Consider the following 19,588-nt stretch of genomic DNA (forward strand, 5'->3'; position numbering starts at 1 on the left):
CCAGGTACCTGAAGGGACAGTGGGCCCAAGCCAGGCCTGGGAAGTGACTCGCCTAGACAGACCTGCCAGCCTCCCGCCCCCGCCCCTGAGCCAGCCTGGGGACCCGGCCAGGGGCCCGATGCTCTGTTCCTCTCCTCAGCTGGGCGGCCGGAGACTTCGGCCCATGCAGTGCCTCCTGCGGAGGGGGCCTGCGGGAGCGGGTGGTGCGCTGCGTGGAGGCCCAGGGCGGCCTCCTGAGGACGGTGCCCTACTCCCGGTGCAGAGCGCTGGCCCAGCAGCCAGCGGCCGTGGAGACCTGCAATCCCCAGCCCTGCCCCCGGAGGTGAGCACGGATCCAGGCAGGTCCAGGCAGAGTCTCCCTGGCAGGGCTTATCCCTGAGCTGAGCCCTGCCCCTTCTGAGTGTCCCCTTTTCCTGAGGCCTCTGGCCAAGTCCCACCACCCTGGGTGAGTGCCGACCTTGGAATCACCTCCTATCCCGGAGGCCCTGGACTGGCCATTTCCGCCTCTGAACTTCCAAGTCTCTGCTCGTGGAGGGCTGCGAGGATCAAGCAAAACCACGGATGTAAAGCAATACATGTCACTTTGTCACTGCTATTGTCATTTCCACAGTGTCCCAGCTGATAGAGGCGTATCATTCTGATTTGCCTCTAACTGCCTGGGTGGCCCGGGCAAGTCCCCTCCCTCTCCGGGCCCCAGTATTGTCCAGTGGGGAGGGAGGTGGCCTAGGTCACTGGTGGTCCACACGTGGCTCTGGGCGTCTTCCCCCACACGCCCCGCATCCGTGGCAGACGTAGCAGTCACCACTCTTTCCTCCTGGGGGCCAATCGTGCCTCAGAATCCTTCTCAACACAACACTCCAAGCAGCCGCCACCTCTCAAGGCTGCCACGGGAGATGCATTTGCTGTCCCTGAACTGGTGATCGACTGCATCTGGCCCCTGTTTCCCAGCACCTGCTAGGTTGTCTGGTTGGAGGCCCACCTTTGCCTCTGGAAGGCGGGAGGGTCAGGGCCGGTGTCATTGCACCCTGGGTGCCGAGTGGAGGGCCAGCAGCCGTTCATCCAGGCTTCAGGGAAAGGCCCCTGGCTTCTGCCTTTCGGCGGGGATGCCCCTTTGGGCTCTTGGGTATGGGGGAGCAGGTTCCCTACCTCTCCGCCCCAGGAGCAGAGGCAGGGCCTAATGGCTGTCTTGTGCCGTCCTCAGGGAGATGCCGGATGCGTGCTCGTCGGCCTGTGGAACAGATCCGGCCGTGCAGAACACGACGTGTGTGCAGGGGGCAGATGGCATGGGGGCGCCAGCAACTGCTGGGCCCTGCTCCGCAGACGAGAAGCCGCCTGCCCTTGAGCCCTGTATCGAGGTGTCATGTCTTCCGGGCTGGGGCCATGTGAGTATCCTGGGCACTGGAGAATGGAGAGCACTGGTTACCACTGGCCTCCTGCCGGTGCTAGAAGACTGCCCTGTGTAGGGCTGCTGTCCTCGGGAGGCCCTGGGCAGAGGACAACCCTAGAGACAGATCTCAGAGCTGCTGGGCAGGCCCCTTCCCGCTGGCAAGCAGGCTGAGCAATGCAGACCCTGATGGAATGCTGTCAGTTGTCTGCTGCGCAGAGAGACGCTGCCACGCTCCTGCCTGCGTCCATGGGCTCAGGCTGGGTGACGTTACTTTCGGACAAGGGTGCCGGCCGATCCTATCCCCGTGCCCCACCCCCGGCTGGTGGGGACGGCAGGGTCAAGCGTGCCTGCAGCTCTGGCTCCAGAGCCCCAGCGCGGCTGTGCCCCGCACTGACCACTGATGCTGACGCAGAGGCCAAGGTGGGGCGTGTGCTGAGGGCATCCCCTGGAGGCCAGGAAGCAGGCTTCCCGGGAAAGGAGCGGCGGGGAGGCGAGGCCTCTGGGGTGCTGGTAACCACTTCTGTTCTCTCCTGAAGAGATTGGGGTAGGTGGGAGTGGAGGGCCAGGTGCCCAGAGGTGTGGAGATGGGAAGCCCAGACCCACCACCTTGCTGCTTGCCCTCTGCAGTCAGATGCCCCGTCTGCAGGGGAGAATGCTGCATCCCCAGCGGGCAGTGCCAGGCCAGAGGCTCATGCCACACACGTGTGGACTCCCTTGGCGGGACCGTGCTCCGTCTCCTGTGGTCAAGGTGAGGACCCTAACGCCCCTGAGGGTCAGCTAATTCTAAAAAAAGCATTTGAGGTGGCTTACAAAAAAATCCAGCTACACAAGAACATGACATTATAAGCAAGGAGATCGGGGCCAAGTACGGACAGCCACACGAATGTGCTCACTGACCGGCTGGAAGGTAGGAAGTGATGATAAAACCTGGCCGTATTGGCATCCAAGAGCGTGTTCTTAAGGTCTAAGATGGGCCCAAACTTAGCTCTGAGCTTCCTGGAGGCCAACCCAGAGAAACAAAATTAATTTTAAGATACACGGTGTTTTCAACTAAAACCCTGGGAACTCCCTGGCGGTCCAGGGGTTAGGACTCAGCACTTTCACTGCCATGGCCCGGATTCAATCCCTGGTCAGGGAACTAAAATCCCACAAGCTGTGTGGCATAAGTAAATAAGTAAATAAATAAATAAGCAAACTAAACCCCTAATCACTTGCTCAGGTAAACTCCAGCATGTTTAGAATTGAGGCCAGAGATTTCTTTTGAGGATACTTTTGCAGAGAGATGCAAGGACACGGTCCTAATAACATGTTGGTGATAAACACAGTAACAGATTTTCATATAGCAACTGTTACAATGCCCCTCAAGTTATAAGAGCAGTTACCACTTTTGAGCCCCTACTATGCACCAGGCACTGTATAGCTCCCCTTGAAAAATCTTTATAAATAGTCCTCCAAGTCAGGCACCGTTAGATGAAAAACCTGAGGCTCAGAGAGGTTACGTCACTTGTCCAAGGTCACACAGCTGCTAAGTGAAAGAGCCGAGACTCAGATCCACGTGGGCCTCGTCTGCTAGAGCTCTTCAGAGTGGGGCACCCATGGTCCATGCTGAGCCCCCCTCTTGGGGCGCGGGGTCCCTCCTTCCTCCCAGCAGGCCTGATGGAGCTGCGTTTCGTGTGCATGGACTCTGCCCTCAGGACACCCGTCCGGGAAGAGCTGTGTGACCTGGCAAGCAAGCCTGGGAGCCGGCAGGAGGTCTGCCAGGCTGCCCCGTGCCCGGCTCGGTGAGTCCGGGGGAGGGAGACCGTGCGGAGGGGCAGCAGTCTGGGTCCCCCAGGGAGGAAGGAGTCTTACCCTGGCTGTGGCTACCTACGGAGCACTGGCCTTTCCTTCCTACAGGTGGGAGACCCGAGCCTTGGCACCGTGCCCCGTGACCTGTGGAGGGGGGCAGGTGCCACTGGCTGTCCACTGTGTGAGGTTGGACCAAGGCCGCTTTGTCTCCCTGCCTCATTCCAAGTGCTGGCCGATGCCCCGGCCCAGGCCCCTCGAGAACTGCAGCCCGGAGCCCTGCCCTGCCAGGTGGGCCCCTTCCCAAGGAGACAGGTGGTCCTAGGCGGGCATTCTTGGAGGTGGCATCATCACCTCCCGTTAAGCTCGTGACCCTTGGCGTCCTCACCTGCAGGAGCGGATTGTATTGGTGCCCGGAAGACTGTAGGGCTTTTAAAGTGTGTGACGTGCATCGCACGGGATCTGGGACGCTGAGGGCGCAGGTGGTTGATGGGTCATTTTTTCATCACTTGCTCTTTACTGAGCACCTACTAAGTATGTCCAGGTGCTGTTCTGGCACAAGGGGACACAGCAGTGAACAAGACAGACGGGCATCCCTGCCCTCCTGGAGTAGACGCTGGGGGCAAGGGAGAGACAGATGAGAAATAAGATTGATGGGGGAGACGTACAGTTCATGCTGGATGGTGTTGGTGCGACATGGCAAACACAGTGGGAAGGAAGGTTGGGAGTGCCGGCAGGGGCGGGGTTCAGGTGACGATGGAGCTAGGACTCCCACTGGAGACAGACATCTCGGCAGGGCCCCTTGGGTGCCCTGCCCCTCCCCCCACTGCTTTTTGGACACGTCCACCCTCAGCTTCCCCTTCTTTTTTTTAAAAAAATAAATTTATTTTTGGCTGCGTTGGGTCTTCATGGCTGCGTGCGGGCTTTCTCCAGCTGCGACCTCAGCTTCCCCTTCTGTAAAATGGGGGCTTCTGAACATTCTCTGTCCACTGCGCTGAGCCTCTCAGTGGAGACGTAGAAGTGACCCCTGGAGAGAGAACCTTTCCAGGCCCTTTCCAGTCTGGGGAAGTGAGGGGAAGCCCCCCACTCCTCGGGGTCCCCCCGACTCTGGTTTGCCCCAGGTGGCGGTACCAGCTGGCGGCCTGCAGCGTGACCTGTGGGGGAGGAGTCGCGCAGAGGATCCTGTACTGCGCCCGGGCCCACGGGGAGGACAAGGCCGAGGAGATCCTGCCGGACACCCAGTGCCAGGGGCTGCCTCGCCCGGAGCAGCAGGAGGCCTGCAGCCCAGAGCCCTGCCCGCCCAGGTCAGCAGCCCCAGGGTGTGCAGTAGGCAGCCTGAACTCCTGGCCTGTGCCGACGCCGGGCCAGGCCCGTGGGGGTTAAAGGGCAGCTCGGTGGCACAGGAAACAGGACCACCCGGCAGGCTGCACTCGGTGTCAGAGAAGACACTCCAGCAAACTCAGGCAGTGCTGTTGGTTCTAATGGGGGTGACGGGGTGGGGAGGGCAGGGGCACTTCCCAGTGGAAGAGGCGGCATCTGAGTGGAGCCTGAGGGTGGTCCAGCTGGGGCACAGCACCGCCAAAGCCTCGGGGACAGACAGCTCACACCAGTAGGGTCCGGGGACAGGCTGGAGCCCGAGAGGGAAGGGCAGATATTCACCTGCCTTGTTCACAGTTCTCCCGTGGTTTCTTCTTTGTAATTTTGCATTTTAAATAATGCCGTGCTCTTCTGTATCCTACAGAAGCATCCAGAAAAGAATGTAACAGTCACCCCTGTCCCACGACCAGATTTAATAGATGCTAGCATATCTCCGTGTTTCCTTCATATGTCTCCTTGGTTTTAAAGAAATACACCACTACAGATAAGACTTTATTTACCTTAAACCTTTAACTCGTCTGTGATTTACCTGGGGTCAGTCACGAAGGCGGGGAGCAAACTACTTTTCCAAATCACTGACCAGCAACAGCATTTGCTGCGTCCCCCCAGGTGCCCCCTTTATCGCATCTTAAATTCTCGTGTGGGTTGGGTCTGTGTCGAGGCTCCTACCAGGCTCTGTTGTTTTACTTCCCCCACCTATTCCCACCCCCAAGTCAAACTGTTTTCATCGCTCTAGCTTTGTGACCCGCTTACCATCCACACCCGTGTCGCTTGATTTCCCTGCCCGTGCTTAAATGTGCACCCCGTTTATTTTCCCACATCATATTGGAAAAGGTCTGGGATTTTTTTTAATGGGAGTTTCACACGCACAGGAGCTCTGGTTACCCCGGAACGTCACTGTGGCCACCCTGGCCTCCTTGATGTTCCGGAACATTCCAGGCAGTGCTTCTGATTCAGGGCATTTGCACCTCCTTTCCCGCTGCCTGAATGTGTCTGCTCTGGACATCCCTTCCCAGGCTCCGCTCAGGGTGCCGTAACAGAGAGGCGGGGGGTCCTTCCTGGGACTTGGTTTTTTTTTGGCTGTGCCCCACAGCATGTGAGATCTTAGTTCCCCAACCAGGGCTCGAACCCGTATCCCCTACACTGGAAGTGTGCGGTCTTAACCACTGGACTGCCAGGGAAGTCCCCCCTGTGACATTCTAATTGTCACAACTGGGGGTGGGGAGTGCTGCCGCTGGCATCTAGTGGGTGGAGGCCAGGGGTACTGCTAAACGTCCTACGCTGTGCAGATGGCCCCCACGAGAAAGACCCATACATGGGCCCCAGATGTCACGAGGCAGAGAACCATATATGCTCCACGGTGGGCCGGGGCGAGGGGGCCGACTTGGTCTGGTTCACGGCCGTATCCCGGAGTCTAGAACAGCGCCAGGCCCACAGAGGCATGTTTTTGAGAGGGGGCATCACGGGCCGGGAGGGCAGCATAGCGCAGGGACTCTAGGGCTCCAGGCTCCAGTGCGGCCTACCTGCCTTCTGTCTCGTCTCTGAAAACTGTCGGTCATTATCGTTTGTTGAAACATGATAAGTTAACATGGGCAGGACTGACTGATGTGGAGATCTGTTCTCCTTCATCCTGGGTCACTGCTCCCCCGTCCCTGCTACTCGGACTAGCAAGCAGCTGGGTGTCCACGGGTGTCCTGTGATAAAGGGGAAGAAAGGGGGCACCTTGTTAAGGGAAAAGAGCTCTCTTTCCCGCAGAGCCTTTCCCTTGCCACTCAGCCCTGTGACTAGCCAGGAGGGTTGCAGGGGCTGTACTGCTGGATCCCAGTGGCCTTGGAACCTGTCCTGGCTGGCCATCCATGGAGCCCACCGGGGCAGTGCCACCTTCAGGGAAGCCTAGCCTCTCTCTGGGGTCTTCTCTTCCTGCAGGTGGAAGGTCACGTCCCTTGGCCCATGTTCAGCCAGCTGTGGTCTCGGCACTGCCATGCGCTTGGTGGCCTGTGTGCAGCTGGACCAAGGCCAGGACACAGAGGTGGATGGGGCGGCCTGTGTAGGTCTGGTGCGGCCGCAGGCCAGCATCCCCTGCATCATCGCCGACTGCACCTACCGGTGGCACGTCAGCGCCTGGATGCAGGTAAGTGCTGCAGCTGGGGCTGGTGAGTGCCCGGGCCGAGGGTCCTCACACATGGGGACCTTTGGGGGCTTTGATTCATTGTGGTCCCCTGAAAGCAGGGGAAGAGCTGGGTCTCTTGGGGAGAGGGCAGCCGGGGCACCTAGAGATGGAAGACATAGCAAGGCCTAGAGACGTGGGGGACAGGTAAGCCTTAAGAGGCCCTGAGGTCTGAAGACTCCAGAAGATGAAGGGCTGGTAACTCCCCACAGATGAGCAAATGCCACCCCGTGCCCAGCACCTCACAAGGCGCTGGAGAGACAAAGTCAGACAGGGCCAGGTCCCCCGCAGAGGGGCTCACTCACGGTGCGGAGGGAGAAGAGGCAAAGCAGACGGCCACCGCTGCCTGCGTCAGGAGGACCCTGGGCATCTGGGTCGGGGGAGTTGATCCCTTGGGTGGGGCAGTGTGGGGTGGGAGGGGAGGGTGGACACCAGGCTGTGACGAGTGATGGAGGGCGGAAGGACGAAGCCGCACTGCCTGCTCCCCGCTCCAGGGGCTGCAGGGCAGAGAGACCTCGAGGGCGACGGGGAGAGACCTGGGCTTGAACCCCTGCCCCTCCTCCCCGTGTGATCCTTGCAAGGTGACTTCTCTGAGGAGCGTGGACACCCACGCCCGCCTCCCGTGTTGTGCAAAGATTATATCAGATCCTGCCCGGCCTGTGGTCGCCGCTGTCCTTGTCACCCTTCAGCGGGGTCAGTCCCAACTCCTTCCTATCTTTCCTGGCAGTGCTCTGTCTCGTGTGGGGATGGCATCCAGCGCCGGCACGCTGCCTGCCTCGGACCCCAGGCCCGGGTGCCCGTGCCAGCCGACTTCTGCCAGCATTTGCCCAAGCCGGTGACGGTGCGGGGCTGCTGGGCTGGGCCCTGTGCAGGGCAGGGGACACCCAGCCTGGTGCCCCACGAGGAATCCACTGCGCCTGGCCAGACCACAGCTGCCACCGCTTCCCCGCAGTGGCCCCAGCCCCAGGCCCACCTCCTCTCCCCAGCTCCCCAGCCGCAAGGACTCCCGCCCGGGCCCCAGGAAAGCCCAGCAGAGTCCAGTTACGTTCCTTCCTCCTTTCTGTCTGGGCGGCTGACTGGCTGCAAGAGGGGTGGGCAAAGGCATGTTCACCTGGGAGAGCCAGGCCATACTCCTTGTGGGGACCTCCTGGGGGTGGTCCTGTGGCTGAACCCCCCGGGACGCTAGGATGAGTGCGGTCGGGCTGAAGGGATGGGCTTGGAGGCCGGGTTCAGGGGGGCCTCTTCCTCACTGGTAAAGTGCAAGCTCACTTATTATCATCAAGGGAGGGTGTCACAGAGTCAGAATCCCCGCCTGTGTGACCCACTGTACACGCTGCCTCCCTCTTGCTGGCATGTCTGCCTTGGGTGGCGATGCTCTGGCCCACGCAGCCCCCTCCTTGCCTGAGAAAGCTTCCGGCGGGGCCTAGGAGGACGCCAGCCGCCCCAGCTCCCAGTCTCCTTCCCCAGCACGGAAAGCCCCCGGCCCTGCCCTGCTGGGGATACCCCACCTGGAAGTTCCCGCCCCCTTTCCAGGCGCCTGTGGCCGGCAGCACCTTGAGCCGACAGGAACCATTGACATGCGAGGCCCAGCGCGGGCAGACTGTGCAGTGGCCATCGGGCGGCCCCTGGGTGAGGTGGTGACCCTCCGAGTCCTCGACAGTTCCCTCAACTGCAGTGCTGGTATGTCTAGGGCCACGTGAGCAGCTATTGCCAGTGACAGGATCTGCTAGGTGCCAGTGAGTGTGACGCCAGGGTGCCCCATTCCTGGGGGGATCCTCCAGGTGCATCCCCATGTGTAACCATCGCAGCCAGCTCCTAACTGGGGTGTGGTTGTCCCCGTTTCACAGATGAGGAAGCTGAGGCTAGGAGAGATTATCACACGTCCAGTTCCTTACAGTCGCATAGCCAGCAAGTGGGAGAGTCAGGACCTGGGCTCGGGGTGCTGGGTCCTCACCTCACTGCCACTTCCCAGGGGAGATGCTGCTGCTTTGGGGCAGGCTCACGTGGAGGAAGATGTGCAGGAAGCTGCCCGGCATGACTTTCAGCTCCAAAGCCAACACGCTGGTGGTGAGGCAGCGTCTTGTGCAGCTGCGAGGCGGAGTGCTCCTTCGGTATTCGAGCCAGCCTGCCCCGGGAGCCTTCCACCGAGGTATGGCGAGGCCCTGGAGCCTCCCCGCCTTCCCCAGAGGCTGGCTGGCTGGGTGCTGCTGCCAACGGGGCCAGTCCCGACGGGCCAGCGGGCAAGGCAGACAGGGAGCTGAGCTGACTGAGAATGAAAAGCAGCGCCTTCCCGGACCCCCCCCGACACCCCCATCCCTGTATGTGCGATCAGGACGAGGTCCCGGAGGTGCCCGGTGTTCCTTCCTCTCTGGGGCCCTGCGCGAGATGGGCGGACATCCTCACTCCCTCACTCAGGCCGTCGGGGGCCCCACACCCTGGCCCCGGCACGCAGGTCCTTCAGGATCCTGTAAGGTCCTTCTGCGAGCCTCTTTCGTCAGTCCCGTTGGGTGCACTGTCCTCCTGGCTCATCCTCCGCTCGGCAGGGCGTGGGTGCACGTGCACACCTCGTGCGGAGGATGGCGTCCCCGAGAGCCCTGCTAGCCCGTGGGCCCATCCGTATCCACGGAGAGCTGTCTAGGTTGCTTCAGGGGGCTTGCCCTCTTCCACAGCCCAAGCTTGCTGAAGGTGGCTTCCCTAGGGGTCCCCCCAGGCCACAGGTGAGAAGTGGGACCCTGGGGGGCTTCTTCCTCTGCCCCTCAGTGTGCAGCGCATCGGCACCAGCTCCTACCTGGTCATCACTCCTCACTTCCCAGCCTCCCCACATGCAGGCACCTGCTTTGAGGGAGGCCCAGGAGGCGCAGGCAGGAAGGGCTGCCCCGGTTGGGGCGGGTGCAGCATGAAGCACTTTTGCACGTGTGACTTCGCTGATTCCTCTTAAAGACTGCCCTGCCCCGTGTGTGCTGTCGTTCCCTTCGCTTTACGGAGGAAGGAACTGAAGCGCGGAGCGTTTAAAGCCTTCACCTAGGGTCACACAACCGGGAAGTGGTAGAGATGGGGTTCGGTGGAGACTTCTGCCTGGGAGCCCCGATCTTGACCGCAGTGCCACACTGATCCCCCACTGCTCCCCGGCTGCCCTGCTGCCCTGGCCTCTGGCAAGAGTGGTCACTCTGGGGGACTCCTATGTTCCGGAGGTGGTCCACACCCAGTCTGTACGCCTGCTCTCCCCCTGCAGGATGTGACATGCAGCTCTTTGGACCCCGGGGTGAAATCGTGAGTCCATCATTGAGTCCGGATGGGAGGAACATGGGGGGCTGCCGAATCTTCATTGACGTGGCCCCACAGGCCCGGATCGCCATCCGTGCCCTGGCCATGGACACGGGCACCAGAACCGAGGGAACAGATTCCAGCTACATCTTGGTGAGGCCACCAGGATGATTTCTGCTCTAATTCTGGACATCCATCTCTGGGGACAGGGACTGGGGGTTGCTGGGCTATAGGACCCACTGAGTTTACTTCTGATCAAACCCCTCAAAATCGTTAGTGAGAGAATGGGAGAAAAGTTTCCTCCACTTATTCACCAACAAATGCTTATTGAGTTCCCTACAAGAATGAAATAGAAGAGACCTTTTCCAATGTAGACTGCCAGTTCACCCAGGACTGAAGCCTGATTTTAGACCCTGATATAATTTTGCCAGAAGAGTGGGCCGAGCCCTCCCCGATGAGGTTTTCATGTGTTCTGGGAGAACTGGCATCTGTAAGGTATCAGCTCCCTGGAGGAGGCAGCCTGGCCTCTGTAATCAAACTAATCTGGACTCAAATCCCAGCTCTGGCGTCCTGGCTGTGCGTCCCTGGGGAAGGAGCACAACTTCTCTGAGCCTCAGTTTCCTAGGTAGAATAATGGTGTCTTCCTGATAGGGCTGTTGTGTGAGGATTAAATGTGACCCTGGGTATATGATACCTTGTATATTAAGGGCTCGTGAATGCTAGCTAATTATCATTTGTGGTCGGTCCCTTGGGGCTGCCCCTTTCCTCCCAGATCCGGGATATCCACAGCCTGCGGACAACGACATTTCGTGGGCAACAGACGCTCTACTGGGAGTCAGAGGGCAGCCAGGCAGAGATGGAGTTTAGCCAGGGCTTCCTGGAGGCGCACACCAGCCTTCGGGGCCAGTACTGGACCCTCCAGGCTAGAGCTCATCAGCCTGACGATGCCCCGCATCTCCAAGCACATCCCTCAGTTGACCAGCGGTCACAGTGGGATGCCTCCTCCCGGTCTGGGAAGGGAAAAGGAGGAACCTGACATTTATGAGCACCCGTTAGGTGCCTGGCTTTCCAATTCGAATTCCCTCCAAAATTAAGTATCTCCTTTAGGGCTTCCTCCAACGTGCAAAACGTTAGAGGGTGGGAGGGGAGACTCTCCGGAAAAGCAGCTCCCAGCCCCTCGGGTACCAATAAACGGAACGTGAGGTCTGAGTGGCGTTTTCTTTACATAACCTGTCCAAATATGGCTTGAAAACCCACCTCCCCACACGGCAGGGCTTCCGTGGCCGCGGTCGGGCTCCAGATCCACACCAGATCTGAGCAACCCCCTGGCCACCCCTAGCGGTCGTCTTCCTACCCAGGGAGGAGAGGCGAGGGAGTTGGGAGTCCCGATGGGGCCCTGAGGCTGGCGCACCTGATAATTCTCATCGAAGCCCCGCCCCTATACTAGTCTGGGTGGGAATGTTTGACCGCCTGGGAGTCCTGCGGCGCCAGGACCCGCCCCCTATGCTAATAAGCGCGAGCCCTTAGGGCCCTCCATATCCAGGTCCCTGCGGGCCCCGCCCCCTATGCTAATGACACGGGCCCGCTCGGGCGCACCTACCCGCGGCCCCACCTCTATGCTAATGAGCACGAGCCTCTCGGGAGCCCCTCTCCCAACCCCGAGAGCCCCGCCCCCTATGCTAATAAGCGGCCGCCTCTCCCACAAGGCAGCGCGCCGGGACGACGCGGCCGGCTCCGGAGCCCTTTGTGAGGGCTGCGGGAGCGCCGGACGGCGGCACCATGAGCGGTGCGGGCGGAACGGCTGGGGCGTCCGTGAGCTCGGCGCCGCCCGAGCAGGAGGAGGGCGTGACATGGTGGTACCGCTGGCTGTGTCGCCTGTCGGGGGTGTTAGGGGCCGTCTGTGAGTACCCAGCCTGGGGGAGGGGCCGGCGCTGCCGCACGCTGCGCCTGCGCGCCCGGCCCCGCCCCCCCCCCCCCGGTGGCCTCCCCCCGCGGCCCCCCCTCCCCCCGGGAAGAGACCGGCTTGGGGCCGGGGTGTCCGGGCCACGCGCGGCTCTGGGCCGCGGCGGGGGCGGAGGGAAGCCGGCGCTTCTGCGGTTGCTGTGGTTACCGGCCCGCGGCCTGGGCTCCTGGGTCCGGGGCTGTCGAGCAGCTCAAGGGACGTTCCAGGAGGGAACGACGCGGCCGAGACTTGCTCCTCTACGGCTCCTCTGAGCGTGAGGGCAGTGCGGCACCTACTCCGGGGGCCTTCCGAGATTGCCCAGATGCCAGTGCTGAAACCCGGGCTCAGTCTGGTCCGGAGGCCGCCTCACCTGTTGACTCGGGTGTGGGTGCGGGCGGCAGGCGCCTTAACCTTTGGGCGAAGGTTGTTTATAAGTGGGGCAGGTGCTGGCCAGGCTTCCTGAGGGCCAGGCGGTCCCCACGGGAGGGCCAGGCAGTGAGCTGAGGGAGGCGGCCTCTCCTCTGGGTCCGCACTGGAGGCAGTGCGCTTCCCCTGATGTCACCTCTCCCTCCTGCTGTCAACGCTGCCTCCACCGTCCCTCATCTCCCCTACTTCTACTCCCCACCCCGCATCGCGGACACGCACACCCCGACCTCAGGTTTCCTGGAAAGCTAGGCGCTTTGAGCGCAGTCCCCCGAAGAACATACGTAGGAAGGCAGATCCTTCCAGAGGCAGGTCTTCCAGAGGCAAGCAGACCCGGACCGGATATGTCGAAGGAGCACCTCCTTAGGCTCCCCTTCCAGTCTCGTGGTCCTCGCAGGTGGAGGGAGGCTGGACGAAAGTTCAGCGGTGATAACGGGACAGGCCCTCCCTCCAGTCACAAAAAGGCCTCTGAGTCCCTGTCGTTGCTCTTCAGAGGGAGCGTGTTTTTGACTTTGTAGGAGAGACTGGTCAGGGCTTAGACATGATCCTCTGGAGTCTGGGTAGCTGTTTCCCTGGCAGATCAGAGTGAGGCTGCTGTGGGAGTGACAGTGATGGGGCGGGGTGGGGGGGAGAAGGGAAGGGGCCTGAGCGGGGCCTGTGGGCTGGCACCCTCCTCCCTCCATCTTGGGGTCAGCTGCCCCGCCAACTCCCTCGTTAGCCCTGGCGTCGCATCCAGTTCTGCGCTTTTCGAAGTGGGATTCTTGGGCCACCCCAGGACTTCATGGTGTTGGGGCTACAGATGACGCTTCAGGAGAAACCTGTGACGTCGCTCTGAAATGTCCGTTTTACCTGCAGATTTGGGGAAAGTGCTTGTGTGAATCCCAAATAGTACATAGTACAGAGTAGAACGCGAAGCACGGAGCAGTTGTAGAGATGGGACTGGAGTTCAGCTAAGCCTCGTGAGCGGCTGGTGGCTGTGGCGTAGGGCACCTTCCGACGCACGGGGGGGTCTCGGGAGAGGCGTTTCCGCAGGGTCCTGAGCATCAGCTCGAGGCCAGAGCTTGGGAGGAGACAGGCTGGCACGGGGCACCTCCCTCACCTGGCAAGAATGCTGGACACCCCGAGGGGACACCTTCCAGCCCTTGATGGTTAAAGGGCTCCTGGCCGGAGCCTGTGTGTCTGGGTTGAAGCCTGGTCCTCCCCCAGGGCTGGCTGTTGGTAGATAGTGGGGTACAGGTGACATGCCACCTGCGGCAGGAAGTATGGGGCGCTGTCAGGTGAGACCAGGCACGGCTGACGTCACGCAGGGGCAGTACTGTATCGTGGGCGCTCACGTCCGTGGCCCTGGGGAGCCTTGCTGCCTGAATGTGTGTGTGACCTGTCCCAGGACAGGTGCCGCCTTTAGTAGGCGGGAAGTACATCTGTCGCTGGAGGAGGCTTTGGCGGGGGACGTACGAGGGCGGTCCCGTTGCAGTTTGGGTTCACTGCATCTGGTTTCCTCTTCCGTCGTCTGCTGTCTGCATAGGGTTACATGGGAAAACCGGAGAATTCCAGGTCAGGTGCAGAGGGAGCTGCTGCAAGTTTAATGAACTGGCTGCTCATCGCTGCCTCGGAAGGCCCAGCTTCCTGCCCGGCTTCCTGCCCAGCGGCCAGGCGCCGCCGGGCAGACTCCCGGAGTTCTCGGTGGAGCCGGGCTGGGGGCTGTGAGAGAGGAGGCAGGCGACTGTGCGGACCCCTCGGTGGGATGCTGTCGGGAGGGGTGAGCGAGGCTCAGCATTTGGGGCATCAGAGAAACCGCTTTCCGGGGTAGGAGAGGATGCACCCTCCCTGCTGCAGACCCTTGGTATTTCAGGGTGGGTGGGCTGGGCTGTAGGGCTGTCCTGTGTGCCGGAGAGAAAACAGGCCTGGAAAGGTGAAAAGAACATACGTAAAGTCACTGGGCTGGCGGGTCAGGCAGAGCTGGAATTGCGATCCAGGTCGACCTGGTCCTGATTTCTTTTCCAGGAGGGGCAGCCCTGTCCCAACCCAGATCCAGAGGACTTCTCTCGTGGCCTGCCCTGGGCACGGTGCCGCCTGCCCTGGCCTGAGCCCTTGAGAGACGTTCTCTTTTTCATGCTACGCACCTTGTGGGATGGGTTTTGGGACAGCTGGGGTTCAGAGGGCGGGCTTCTCCAACCCCAGAACAGAGAGAGGGCGGGATGTCCACGCTGCCTCGCTGAGACCCTAGAGCGAGCCAGCTCTGGGGTCCAGCCGCACCCTGGCCGTGAGGTCTGGGCAAGCCACTTGGCCTGTCTGAGGCTGCGTCCTCACCTGTTCATGGAGTCGTTGTGTTGGCCTTGCTTGTCTCTGGTGGCAGTGGGGAGACGTCTGGGTGCTGTAAGAGCCAGGTGCTGGGGTCGGAAGGGGTCTCGTGCTTCCACGAGCCGCCGTCTGCCCAGGTGGCCTGCCCGCGGGCTCGGTCCCTTCCTCCCTGCTGATTCCTGCCCGTGTCTCTTGCTTCCAAGCTTGCGCCATCTCCGGCTTCTTCAACTGCGTTACCATCCACCCTCTGAACATCGCGGCCGGCGTGTGGATGATGTAAGTAGCTGTGTGACCGTCCTGCCGGGGGGTGTTGGGGCGTGTGGATTTCTGGGCACCTCCCAGGTGGAACACGAGTGAGCTGAATTGGGTTGACTGGTCTGTGAGGGTTACTGGGCACCAGTGGTGTGTGGGAGACCTGGGGTGGCATTAGTTGTGTGTGTTCCTACTCTGGGGCTCAGGGGGTTCTTGGGGGCCAACGGGGATAGCGAGGGTGCTTTCCCTCCACGGTGGGGGTGGATGGAAGGGCCCGGCCCGCTGTGAGGGCCCAGTGTCTGGTCACGGTGACTGTGACCCGGACACGGAGAACCCAAAGGCGGGAGCAGGCACCCTTGGCGTGCCACCTCGGGCTCAGCTGTCCCCAGCGCAGACACGCGCCGCGCTCAGGGCTCGCCGAGTTCCTCCTCCAGCGAGGGCATCCCGAGGGCGGGCTGTGGCGGTGGACTGGCTGCCCTGCTCCGGCTCCTCCCGGAGCCCAGAGCGTGGGGAGCAACCGGGAGCAGGCGGAGGGGCCCTGAGGGGGGCGGGGGACTCGCCGGCCTGGGCGCCAGCCTGTTCCTCTCTCTGCAGCATGAACGCGTTCGTCCTGCTGCTGTGCGAGGCGCCCTTCTGCTGCCAGTTCATCGAGTTTGCGAACACGGTGGCGGCGAAGGTGGACCAGCTGCGCTCCTGGCAGAAGGCCGTCTTCTACTGCGGGTGAGGGGCCGCGGGCCGGGCCTGACTCGGCTCCCCCAGACCCTGCTTCTGCAGGTGACAGTGTTGGCCGGGCTGGGCGGACGGCTGCTTAGTTTACTCTCGGTAGAGGTTTAAACAGGGATGGAGTTTGTGCAGAGTCACATGAGGGACCCGCTCTACGATGGGACCCAGCGTACAGGGCTCTGCGTCTGGCCTACAGGTCCAGCCGCACAGTATTCAGACGTGAGATGCGTACACCTCGCAGCAGTACGTGTAATAGAGAACGCGAGAAATGCCTGGACTGTGGGCCCATCAGTTGGGAGTTGTAGAGCAGATTCTGGAAGATCCGTATGTGCCTCTGTGCAGCCTTTCAGGACTGTGGCCGATCGAGGTGTCCTGACGTGAACGGGGAAAGAAGCAAGTTACAGAACAAAAAATAGTGCCTTCCAAATATGCTTTTCTCTTATTTTCCCACATCTGACAACAAGTTCAGTACGTAGTACCTCCCATCCGAGCCGTGAGATTGAACTAATCTGTGGGTGTGTTTAATGCAGCTTCCGGCGCGGTGCCTGGTGTCCAGGAGGCCCTCAGCAGCGTCCGGCAGCAGCAGCCGAAGTGGTTGTGTCTAGATTATCTTTAGAAATAAATATGGAGGTTTTTATTTCAAGGGTTTCTTCCCTTTCTGGAGGCCAGTAGTTGTGTCAGAGCACAGGATACGTGCTCAGCTCTAGAGCCGTTTTCCACTGTGTTTAAAGCACAGAGGAATACGAAATACCACGCATCGGCGCCTCCTTTGCCGGCGTTCCTGTTTCTTTTTAATTAGTTAAAAATGCTAACAGTAATATACATTCATTAAAAATAATGTGGAAATAAAAAGTTGTTACCCAAAGCCCCACTACTCGTTAACATTTTGATATGTGTCCTTTCACTCTGTCTTCAGGCATTTTCTAAAACCTGTTTTCGCACAGTTTTAACCATTACAAGTACATTTGTATCCTGGGTTTTTTCCCCCTTAAAATCATGGTAGAAATATTTTCAGTATTACCACAAAGGCTTCGTAAGATGACTTTCTAAAAAAATTAATTAATTAATTTTTGGCTGTGTTGGGTCTTCGTTGCTGCATGCGGGCTTTCTCTAGTTGTGGTGAGCAGGGGATACTCTTCATTGTGGTGCATGGGCTTCTCATTGTGGCGGTGGCTTCCCTCGTTGCGGCGCACGGGCTCTAGGCACGCGGGCTCAGTAGTTGTGGCTCACAGGCTCAGTCGTTGTGGCACACGGGCTTAGTTGCTCTGCAGCATGTGGGATCTTCCAGGGATTGAACCAGGGATCGAACCCGTGTCCCCTGCATTGGTAGGCGGATTCTTAACCACTGTGCCACCAGAGAGGTCCCCATAAGATGAATTTTAACGATAGGAATATTTATTCCGCTGAACGTATCATGCTTTTCTTCATTTGTAACCTGCAGTACAAGTCAGGCTGTGATGAACATCTCGGTGCTAAAACTTTCTGTGTTGATGATGATTTCCTCAGGATCTATTTCCAGGTGTGGGGTTATTAGGTCAAAGATTACAATCATTTAAAAGATTTCAATATGTGGCCAAAGTGCTTTCCAAAGAGAGTACCTGAGTTTCTTCTGTCTTTCCCCTGGCCCAGGGCCGTGTGCCCTTTTCACATTTGTATCTGTTATCTAAGGTAAAATCTTTTTCTGTATGTTTTTTACTAATTGCATTTTCGTTTTTGGTAGTTAAGGGTCTAGCTTCCTTTTCGCCTTTTGACATTGTAGCATTTTACTTAGTAAGTTACATGTGTTTCTATATTAAAGAGTTCTTAGTTTTTTGTTATATTTCCTGCAAATGTATTTCTGGCCTGTTGTTTGCCTTTAGTTTTGTTTTTACAGATTTTTCCCCATGGTCTTTTCTTTTCCTTAGCAATTTCTATTACTTAGAAAGTTTATAACTTCGGTAAAACCTCGTGATCACACGTCCCGCCCAAATGGAAATTCAGGTAGAATTCATTTGGTTGAGTCCGAGAAGAGTCTAAGTAGAGTCTTGTCTTCCTCGTGTACAGGGTGTGTGTGTTAACCCAAATCACTGCCACCAGTCTGGAAATCCCAACCAGGACCGGGCATCGGCCCCATGGATACTTAAGCCAGAGTGGACACCTGTGTCCAGGTGGCGCCAGCCTGGACCAGACAGAGCTGCCTCACCACCCAGTTAGCCGTTCTTGGCGCGCACCTTGCCATAAGGAAGCCCCGTGTCTTGTCCCCTTAACCTTTGGGATCTTCCTTGTTGAGATACGGCTGGTTTTACTGCGCTGATAAGAGCCAACATTTATTTAGTGCTTATGCTGTTCCAGGCGTCTGTCGTGCTTAACATGCCTTAACTTAACATGCCTTATCTCGTTCAGTCTCAAAGCCTCTGAGGTTTGGTCCCCACCTTACCGTAGAGAGGCTGAGCCTCCTCAGTTGAGTAACTTGCCCCCAGTCGCCAAGCCGCTACGGGACTGAACTGACACTGCATTTTCTGGTCTGCCTGTCTTTATGCACAGGGCTTTGGGCCATTTTGGTGCTGTTTAACCCTATTTGGATCACAGATCCTTTCAAAAATCTGATGAAAGCTTTGGGTCCTCTCCCCAGAAAATGCACGGAATTTTACAGACAAGTTCACGGGTGTTTGAGGACTTTACGAAGCCCGGCTGTGCACCTGTGCCCCACCTGATTTCTGGGGACCCTTCCTGTTCCTGGCTGTCTGGGAAGGGGGCTGGGTGAACCTGGGAAGCTGGAAGTGGTGTCGTGGCCGCGGGGTGGTAGTGCCCTTTGACCTCTGCTTCTCCTCTAGGATGGCCGTCGTTCCCATCGTCATCAGCCTGACCCTGACCACACTGCTGGGCAACGCCGTCGCCTTCGCCACCGGAGTGCTGTACGGACTGTCTGCTCTGGGCAAGAAGTGCGTCTGCTGGTCCCAGCCCCCGGGGGTGGGGGATCTTTACTTCCCGCCTCCTGAAGTCTCGCAGGGAGGAGAGGGCTGGGAGTGGCCCCCGTTATTCTGTTGTGGAAACGGAAGCACAGAGGCTGTCAGTGACCCCCATCCATGTCTCTAGGGTGTCCGAGCTCTAGGGAGTGAGAGCAGGAGAATTCACGGGACTCCCTGGTGGCCCCGTCGTGCCTCGTCACAGCCTGTAGCAGGGGTGGCAGAGGCATGGCTACTGAGAGCCTCTTCCCATCGGGGCTCACACCTGGCTCCACGGTCAGCATTCACCCTCTCTCGCGGAGCCCAGACTGAGAATCCGAATCCTCAGCCCAGCATCCCAGGCAGCCTTTGTCACTCTTAGAGGTGACAAGGTGTGTCTCCGCCATCCTAGCAATAGGGTCTCTGCCTGGGGAAACTGGAGGGCCCCCTAGGCTCTGTCTGCGGGCCACGCCTGGGTCACAGGTCAGGAATGGGGCGGAGGCTGGGAGGGCTGTGTGTCTGGGGTCCGTCCCCCGTGCGGCGCTGACTGGCTCTCTCCCCAGGGGCGACGCGATCTCCTACGCCAGGATCCAGCAGCAGAAGCAGCAGGCGGACGAGGAGAAGCTCACGGACACCCTGGAGGGGGAGCTGTGATGTGGTCGGGGGGCCCTCCCGCCCCCCCGTCGGCCCTCTGGTCTGTGTGAGCACGTCCCCGAGGCGCACTGACCCTGAGGGGCAGCCTGGAGGAGGAGCCTGTGTCCAGCTCCCTCAGTCCCTCTCACCTGTCCCCGCACCTGGAGTCCTCCTCTGTCTGCCCCTCCCCCAGATTGGCATCACCCCAAGCTAGGCGCCAAGGGGCTGGGGTGAGGGCTCTGAGGGCCTTGGCCAGCATCGAGGGGATGGGAGGTAGTGGCAGGCAGCGGGGGCCTCGGGGTGATCCAGGCCTCGGGGCGTGAGGCCGCGCGGAGCCTGCAGAGCTCTGCAGACGGCCCGCCTGACCCCACTCTTCCCAGCTCGCGTGGCCTGCCGGCAAGAGGCCCCTG

General features: G+C 59.7%; 2 protein-coding genes across 5 annotated transcripts in view; both read left to right on the top strand.

Annotated features, from left to right (window-relative positions):
• Nucleotides 1-11,177, top strand: part of ADAMTS13 (ADAM metallopeptidase with thrombospondin type 1 motif 13) — a 30,868-nt gene extending 19,691 nt beyond the window's left edge. For all 3 annotated transcript variants that reach the window (XM_060013827.1, XM_060013825.1, XM_060013824.1), the window contains exons 19-30: nucleotides 140-322; nucleotides 1,202-1,382; nucleotides 2,015-2,135; nucleotides 3,039-3,168; nucleotides 3,284-3,463; nucleotides 4,294-4,476; nucleotides 6,476-6,680; nucleotides 7,444-7,756; nucleotides 8,250-8,396; nucleotides 8,689-8,865; nucleotides 9,949-10,133; nucleotides 10,753-11,177. In XM_060013827.1, the coding sequence (XP_059869810.1) occupies nucleotides 140-322; nucleotides 1,202-1,382; nucleotides 2,015-2,135; nucleotides 3,039-3,168; nucleotides 3,284-3,463; nucleotides 4,294-4,476; nucleotides 6,476-6,680; nucleotides 7,444-7,756; nucleotides 8,250-8,396; nucleotides 8,689-8,865; nucleotides 9,949-10,133; nucleotides 10,753-11,016 (2,269 nt within the window). In that variant the 3' untranslated portion in view covers nucleotides 11,017-11,177. The remainder of the gene's footprint in view (nucleotides 1-139; nucleotides 323-1,201; nucleotides 1,383-2,014; nucleotides 2,136-3,038; nucleotides 3,169-3,283; nucleotides 3,464-4,293; nucleotides 4,477-6,475; nucleotides 6,681-7,443; nucleotides 7,757-8,249; nucleotides 8,397-8,688; nucleotides 8,866-9,948; nucleotides 10,134-10,752) is intronic.
• A 524-nt stretch (nucleotides 11,178-11,701) lies between these two features.
• Nucleotides 11,702-19,331, top strand: CACFD1 (calcium channel flower domain containing 1). Of its 2 annotated transcripts, XM_060013829.2 has the most exons (5): nucleotides 11,702-11,880; nucleotides 14,850-14,922; nucleotides 15,493-15,618; nucleotides 18,435-18,542; nucleotides 19,109-19,331. In XM_060013829.2, the coding sequence occupies exons 1-5, from the start codon at nucleotides 11,760-11,762 to the stop codon at nucleotides 19,197-19,199; spliced, it is 519 nt and encodes a 172-aa protein (XP_059869812.1). In that variant the 5' UTR covers nucleotides 11,702-11,759; the 3' UTR covers nucleotides 19,200-19,331. The 2 variants fall into 2 exon arrangements, with proteins under 2 accessions (XP_059869812.1, XP_059869813.1); XM_060013830.1 differs by lacking the exons at nucleotides 18,435-18,542; nucleotides 19,109-19,331 and adding an exon at nucleotides 16,152-16,576.
• Nucleotides 19,332-19,588: the final 257 nt, after the last annotated feature.

This window comes from Delphinus delphis, chromosome 6 (assembly GCF_949987515.2).
Source record: "Delphinus delphis chromosome 6, mDelDel1.2, whole genome shotgun sequence".
In the NCBI taxonomy this organism is placed as follows: domain Eukaryota; kingdom Metazoa; phylum Chordata; class Mammalia; order Artiodactyla; family Delphinidae; genus Delphinus; species Delphinus delphis.